Raw genomic sequence first — 8,383 nt, 5'->3', positions numbered from 1 at the left:
AAACCTCACGACACAAGAACAGTTTTTTCCCGACTGCAGCTGGCCTTATCAACAAGGCCCGGGACCCCCACTGATACTGTACTGCTTTTTTTATTGCACTATGTTTATTTTATTTTATTTATCTTATTTTATGTTCACTGTTATGCACCACCTGACCAAAACAAATTCCTCGTATGTGTAAACCTACTTGGCAATAAAACCTGATTCTGATTCTTCTGACTTGAGAGGGGCTTTATGATCATCCTGCATGACCTGACTAACACAAACCCACCAATTTTCCCCACAAGGTTCCAACCTTTTACCCTCTCACCAAAAAGTAAATCAGCCTACTTAGAGCTGTCGCCCTAACAAACAAAGATCTCAGTGACTCCATAAGTGAAAAGTTCATAGCTGAATCTCCATGCACTGGCCAATTAAAGATGCTGTACATCTTGGCTGACTCACTAATTCAAGATTCTATACATCTCCACTTTACTGGCTAATTAATGTAGAAGAGCAGATGGTGGAGGCACATCCTGCTTGTAATTAGATGCCTTGGAACAGACTCCATTCTGGACACTGCTGGACAGATTATGTGTTGGTCTTGTAAGGTGACAGATTTTCCCAGAATCCCCCCTGATCAGAAGCCCTTCCCCAGAGGAGGGATTCTGATCCCGCCAGTGGCACAGAATTCTAATTTGAGTCAAGCGGGCATTATGAACGGCATGAGCAATAACTCAGGGCATTGAGTAGCTTAGTCTAGTGTTGACTGGATTCAAAACATGGCTGCAATCTGCCAATGTAAAGGGTATGTTTATGTCGAGGAAATCATCATGACAATGCTTTTGCAGCTGTGCTTTCTAGCAGCGTTCAGAAGCCCAGTCTCACGCATCAAACCGAGTGAAGTCCCAGGCAAACGTTCAACTTGTACTTCAGTCCTTGTCCTGAAGATGTCACTGTAGGCGCTATATTTGCAGTAATCAGCGGTAAGCAGTCAAAGGAAGAAGACAAATTATACAATTAAAGGCCAATTGAAGAGCTTGGTGCAAATCTCCAAACAAGATTTGTCTAATCTTGTCCAACAAAGGCCAGTGTGGGTCCAGGTTTTTTTTAAATGTATTATTATAACGCAGTACTAAAGCACCTGGTTGTGATGATTAACACGCTAAATTGTGTTGATTGTGACTTTTAGTGGCTTCAGAAAGACCTGTGCCGAGCCGTTGGTGTTGGAGGATGGAAGTACACTTTATAAAACAGGAGTTGGGGGAAAAACTCAAGGCTGCATCCATAGTGGCTGAAAACAGCTTCTGAATAACTGAACGTATACCGAAAACAATACCATTAATTCTGAATTTATCCCACGGGTGTTTTAGTGATCACTGAAGGCTGCATGTGCATGAAAATAGGATATTTAACAATTTGTAAAAATAATTTATAAAAAATTGTTTTAAAAAAAAAAGGGTATTCTGAGAGACTATTTCTCATGATTCCATCTACCTCAATATTCACACAAGCTATGTGCAGAGACTATATGCAGAGTAAGCAAATTATATATACGTTTGCTTACTGAATGCAGAAGCAGTTACACTAGCCTGCCATATCTTAACACCTGTTTATTCCTACTGTCTGCTTGCTCCAGCTGTCAGTTTTCATACTGGTAAAGAAAAATAAAGAGACCGATGGCAGTGACATCATCATAAGCGTTTTCCTGTAGGGGAGATGAGAGCTGCGTGAGAACAAAACGACTCAAACCAAAACCAAACAAACAAACCGAAAAAAAAGCCAGCAGACCCGAAGAAGAATGCTCCACGCTCCCGTCTGTCCGCTGCCGAGGAAGAGGAGAAGGCCCCTGGCGCTGCACCCCTCTGGTCCGCACGAGGTCAGGTTCCAGGAGGTGACCGTTTACCTGGTGGAGAGAAAGATGGGCTTCAGTCGGAGGTCCTTCCTGACCAGCCTCGCCCGGACCAAGGGCTTCCGCGTGGCAGACAATCTGAGGTCAGTCAGGTCAGACCGCACGTGCAATGCAAATGTATTTTTTAACTATATATATAATTTATGATTCCAAAATCACACAACAAGAGTCGATGATATAGAAATTGCCTGGGCATAGTACGCAGTGATAACGGGAAAGAAAAACACAGGAGAGATAAAATGTAAACAGGAAGGGTTAAGTGGTATATTGTCACATGCATTTTTTCTAAGTGGAGACAAGCACAGGAGTGAAGCGTATCTCGGCTGAGCACAATGTGTGGACGTGGCATTTCGCTGTGAACACAGAAACGGGCAAAGGTTCTGCCACTGAAGGAATGAGCTGGCTATTGAATCACCACAGAAAACTGAATGCACAGCTACAAACAGTCAATGTCAGGGGGTCCGTGTTCAATTACAGCTGTTAGAAGAGGGCTCAACGAGAGGGCCCGGATCACGGGTGATCCCCCAGTCACAAGCAGGCTAGCGTCCTGCCATGGCTCCTGCTGAAAGGTCCATAGCGTTTGTGCTGGGCTGGAGGGATGCAGCACTGTGTCAGATCAACGGCCCCAGCTGCAGCAGGGCAATGGTGGGAGTTGCAGGAAGGGCGGGGCCAGGGGGGTGCAACTGCTGTGGGGTTGCTGACTGCCAATGGGCAACATTCCCAGAAACGCAGCTTGAATGTGTGTACAGTTACAGCCTCTTTGTGAACTGTTTGAATTTAACCACAGGAAATAGGCTTTCTGCACCTCAAACTGAAATTTCCCTTCGAAGAATTTGATATCAGTTGCAATTTGATATGATACCCCTACTAGTTAAAAAAAAACACAGAAACACACACATACGCACATGCATGCATGCACTTAAAAACAAACTAATTCTGTTAAAATTTTTCTGTTATTCTCATTTTAAAACTCCAGGGATTTGGCAGTTGAGAAATGCCTCCATCTCTAACCCTGAACCCAAAGTCAGTCACTATGGGTCCTAAAGTGGAGCAGAGCTCATGACTACATCATTTGATATTAAGATGGCCATTTGCCCTTTCGGTCAACAAACAACCATTGGTTGTAAGTGTGTGGGAACAGCAAGTCATGGAACTTACTTTTAAGAAGTGAAAAGAACTTGGAAAGGTTGATTTGTGTTACCAAGGCTACTTCCCTTTCAGACTCAGCCACACAAGCCGCACACACTACTGGACTGTGTAGAGCTGGTGTTTTGCGCAATGAGATTTGCTGGTAAGATGCAGATACGACTTTGTTTGTTGCACAGGCGGAGTTTATCAATATTTATTTTCGCGGGGTTAGCATTCCCTTGTTAGCCGCTGCCCAGGCCAGGGCAGCGGTCTCCTCTGATGTGAGAGCTCCTCCTCGGACGTAGCTGAATAATGGAGGTTTTTGGATCGATGGGCATCTCTTCCCCCGGTCCGCCCCTTTGATAACGGGCAGGTGCGAGGGTCGCCGGAGACTCCCGCCAAGGCCTGGAGATGAAGGCGGGCTCCCCGCGCGCAGGCCTCGTGGGGCCTCACCGCGGCAGCGACGCCCGTCCCTTGGTTAGAGAACCCTGACGGCTCCAGTCGCGCTCAGCCGATTTGGATTCATCGCCTTCCTCCGCATTTCCGTGCCTCATATTTTGACCTCATGAATTATGCGTCTCCGCTGTCGTCCGGTTCCGAGCCCCGCGGCGTCGCCGTCCTGGGCTGACGCGGACGCATCTGCATGCATGGCATGCTTGCGTGTGCTTGCGTGTGCTAGTGTATGTGGCGTGTTGGTGTACGTGTTTTTTGTTTAAACAGCCTTTTCTTTCAGGTGGTTTGTCCCTTTTTTGTGATGCTGTATGCATGTTGCATAGTGTGTGTGTGTGCGTGTGTGTGTGTGTTTATGGGGTATGTGTTTTGTTGACAATTTGTTTTTACTTAAGGTATGTGCCTGTGCTATGTGCTCAATGTAATTCATTGGTACTTAGTGAATGTGATTTGTTGGTGTCATGCTGAAGTTCGTATTCTGTATCTTCAAATCCAAAAAACTATATATAATGAAATTGTGCACACAAAGACTGTTTAATTTGGTTAAACAGTCATTTGAATTCAACTCAAGAACAAAAAACTTTTAACAAAAATAAATTTGCGCAATTATGTTTTAATAATTCAGGAGGCCTACATTAAAAAGTGAAATCAATGAATATATAATCACTTCGAACAGTAATGATATGTAAACTTAAATCACAAGCAGGTCCTTAGGGTGCGCTTGCTTTCTGGTGAATTGCTCCATACATTTCCATCCGTGTTGCCATCAATGTTTCCATTCTCCACGCACCTGGGGCGAAGTCGTCTAGCGTGGCGAATCTGTACCTGCCGTTGTTCTTGGATTGTGCTGTCGTATGCAACTCCCATCACAAAGAACTGTGGCTCGCCGATGAGGGGGATTATCATAAACCTTCCGTCTTCAGGCAGAGAAGAACTTCAGTTGGATGGGGGATGGGTTACTATGGGGACAGGTACGGTAATGTACTGTTATTCATGAGAGAGTCATTGGGAGGTTTTTAAAAAAAAAAAAGAAAAAACATTTCCCCATTATATCAGTCACATACCATCACTCTGAGTTCTTATGAAAGAACTCTTCAGTCAGAAGGGATATAAAAAGGCATTGGCTAACCTGACAGAGCCACTGTAGATGTGAAATAAATTTGCACGTACACAAAAGTGTATGTTTATCTGGCAAGTTTAGTTATAGTTTCACTTTAGGATCAAACAATTTACAAAGGTAAGTATGCCAATACACTTCATTTTACTGTACATGCTATAGTATACAAAATGTGACAGGTCTATTATCCAGTAATACTCTCCCACTCAAGTGGAGCACCTCAGTTGAACCATGTGCTTCTACCACACACTTCAGGGTACATGTAGGCTTCTTGAAATTTTATGATTGGTTCAAATCAATTATCAAATCAATTATCACTTGTATAAAGCTATGGAATGGGCCACAATGCTAGAAATGGACTCCCCCCCCCCCTCCCCCCCCCCACACACACACACGCTTCTCATTTAAATGGAAGTTGTATTTTTCTGAATGCCGATGTGCTCAGATATGTTCTCTTGAGGCAGCATCAATGAACAAGGCTTATTTTGCTGCTGGGCGTCTTTGATAAAAAGTTGAGTGAGCCATATGGGCTCACTTGAAGCCTGAAAGATTTTCTGTAGACGCATGACTTTTACAGGGGCCCGGTGGCGACCGGCGCTTTGGGCGTACGCTGGTGTTTTAAGCCACCTTTTCAAAGCCCTTTCTCCTGCAGTCAGCAGAACAGCTCCGTGTTCACTCCAGGCAATTACATCCCCTTTCTTTTCCCAGATACCGGCCCTTTTGTGGACCTCCCAAAAGCTGCACGGAGCTATTAAAATGAACAGCTTCTTGTCCAGGGAAGACTGTGTGTGCATGTGTGTGTGTGTGTGTGTGTGTGTGTTATACCTGCTTAGGTGGACTTATGGCTTCAGTAATTAGATGCCTCTGTAGAACATTACAGTCACAGGGATGGTATTCACAGAAGTTGCACAGAATGCTGGGAAAAGGGAGCTACTCTGTTGGAACACCTGCAGGACCACAAGTATTCTTTGAAGATTTTGGGGTTCCCTTCTTAGGCTCATCATTGGAACCCATCTCTTGGCACCCATCTGTCCCTTTTTGGTAATTTGTATTTGTCCTAATACTGTAGCTTGTTCTTCTGCCTAGTTGGCTCTGCAGAGGTTAGGTCAGAATAGTGTTCACTGTGTGAACTAAACTGTGTTCTTGGCTAGAAATAGCTGTACAAAATAAGTATTGTATCTTATTGAACCTGTGTTTTGTATTTGTCCATGACTGTGAAATGCACTTTTTGTACGTCGCTTTGGATAAAAGCGTCTGCTAAATAAATGAAATGTAATGTAATCTCTTTTATACTCAAGAGTGTTCAAAAGATTAAAACAGTAATGAATTACTACCTTATTCCAATACATTATGTGTAGTTTGGGTTTTGGGGCGAGGGGAGATGTGTCAGGTCGAGTAATATCATTCAGCAGTTAAACTGTGTTAATGACCCAAATGGGGATCACTGCAGTGGGGCTATTCTCAGGGTTAAGGAGCAATAGTGCTTATCTGAGCTACAGTGGAATTAGGATGTTGAGGTGACAGGGAGTGGGGATGTGATTGTTCATATGTCTGAACTCCTTTTCCTCTTTCTCCCCGCACGTCTAGTGATGAGGTCACACACGTGGTAGCGGAGAAAAACTCTGGAGAAGAGCTGTGGGCGTGGTTACGAGGGCGGGGTTTGAGGGACCTGACCAGCTTGCTGGTGTTGGACATCACCTGGTTTACTGAGAGCATGGCAGCTGGCTGGCCTGTCACCGTGGAGAGCAGGCACTGCATACAGGTGAGTCAGAGATGCGGTCACTGCATGTGGCCAGTTTACAGCTGATTCCACCTGCACACGTTTTACAATGCTGTTACTAAATCATAGAGTTCCATTTATTCATTCCTGTAGTACAGCTGTTTCTATTTATTGACATACACTTATGCAATTAATCTCTTAAAGTGGCTTTGCTCATGTCAGAGCATCCGCTAAATGTATATAATATAAAGGCTGCTCATTTCCTCAGCACTAAGTCACATGGGGGTGCAATGGCCACTGGGATGCAGTAGGGGGTGTTGTAAGCCAAAAGGGATTTGTTAGAGACTGGTCGAATGAGAGTCGTTCATCAGTTTTGCTTGTGAGTTTGATGACTGGGGAGCAGGCGGGGAACGCACGAGTGCGGACGGGAGATTCTGCACCGGCTCTCTTCATTTTTATTGTTTTGATCTGTGAATTTGGAGTTAATGGTGAGAATAGATATTAAAGTTGTACGTCACATGTACAGATTGGGATTGGGCGAGCAACAGTAAAATAGCAAAAGTAATAATAATAAAAAATATATAATGATGAATTGCGCAAAATTCTGCAAACGGTACTAAATATCCAAATAAAATACGATACGTGATTTGTTTAATAAGCAGTGCCGTTAAGTCTCCATTTTTATTTTGAAGAAAAACAAGTGAGGCATTATCTATTTCAGTGGATCTTCAATCTAATGTAAAGCATTAGAATTTACCCTGAAAGGTGTATGCCAATTACTGCTGCTTACCTTACGATGTGTGGTTTGCATATTTAAAGCTGCCCTCGGGATTCCTGCATCACCACAGACCAAAGTGCAGCTCGGGGGCTTGCACTGGAGTAAATGCATTAAAAATGAACAGGAAATGACTTTGAGCAAAATCTATTTTGAAATTTCAATCTTTAATGAATCTCTGATGCCAACAGAACCCGAGGATGCAAATGGCAATCTTTATCAAATAAATACATGGTGAATTCTCTCTCTCTCCCTCACTTATTCGCTCACTCACTCACTCTCGCTCTCTTTCGCTCACACACACACGTGAATGAAACACAGATGAATTCCAAAGAAGATATAGGTTGGAATATACAAAGTGGCCCCCCACCCCAACCAAAAATCAACTCATGACTCTTAATGTGAAAGCCCCCCTTTGGGTCGGGCGTGGTTGCTTCAGTTGCGTGCTTCTGTACGCATACTATCAGCATCCACGGTGGACAGCAGACAAAATAAGTTGTGTTCTGCAACCCTGCACTGAACTGGCTCAGCAGGCAGAAGTGAATGCTTGTGGATCATGCTGCCAGCTGACTCCCAGACAGATTTGTTGCTTTGAGTTGCATTGCTAGAGATACAAGCTACTAGTCTGAAATTACTTCATATCCATAGAGTATAAATACACAGGCACACACACCACCCACACATACATATATGCACACGTAACTCATGAGCAGGGCTATATAATGGCATATATATGTATGTGCATTATGTTCAATTGATTGGCAGTATGCGCTGTAAATCTTTGTAAAAGCCTTATGACACAGCAGGCACCAGGCTGGTTTCATAAATACATCTTGACATTGCTCTAGGCTTCTTTGCTTTCAAAATGTTATCCTTTTTCTGTTATAAATATTTTACCTTCCATCTTCCAAGTTGAATAGAAGCACAAAGCCATTTAAAAATAATACATGTAAGATGCAGAGGTGAAATATTCCTTGTTTGCTGTAAACTGAACCGGCACTGAACAGTCTGTTTGTGATGGATTCTGCACAGAGTAGAGCTCTGTAGAAGGTGTCCATGTGGTGATTATCCGTTCAGGGCTCTCCCCTATTGATGATATGTCCCCTTCAGTAGGTGTCTGGATTGGAATTTTATTTTTTATTTTTTAAAAGCCAGCTTTTGTAAAGTTCATTTAGGTGATTAGGTCTAAGTTAACTGAACATAACATAGCATAACATAACATAATGATGAGAACAGGCCATTCAGCCCAAAATGCACGCCTGACTAAATTAGTGCTCTGATTACCGACAGACTAGATAGTAT

The 8,383-nt window shown here is 43.5% G+C and overlaps 1 protein-coding gene across 1 annotated transcript in view; it reads left to right on the top strand.

Annotated features, from left to right (window-relative positions):
* Positions 1 to 1,699: 1,699 nt before the first annotated feature.
* The window catches only part of dntt (deoxynucleotidyltransferase, terminal), a 59,598-nt gene continuing 52,914 nt past the window's right edge, over positions 1,700 to 8,383 (top strand). The window contains exons 1-2 of the mRNA XM_064317952.1: positions 1,700 to 1,974; positions 6,174 to 6,348. Of these exons, the coding sequence (XP_064174022.1) occupies positions 1,781 to 1,974; positions 6,174 to 6,348 (369 nt within the window). The 5' untranslated portion in view covers positions 1,700 to 1,780. The remainder of the gene's footprint in view (positions 1,975 to 6,173; positions 6,349 to 8,383) is intronic.

Source organism: Anguilla rostrata, chromosome 18 (assembly GCF_018555375.3).
Source record: "Anguilla rostrata isolate EN2019 chromosome 18, ASM1855537v3, whole genome shotgun sequence".
Taxonomy (NCBI): Eukaryota; Metazoa; Chordata; class Actinopteri; order Anguilliformes; family Anguillidae; genus Anguilla; species Anguilla rostrata.
Note: the sequence above shows the minus strand (reverse complement) of the source record. Positions and strands in the feature narration are given on the sequence as shown.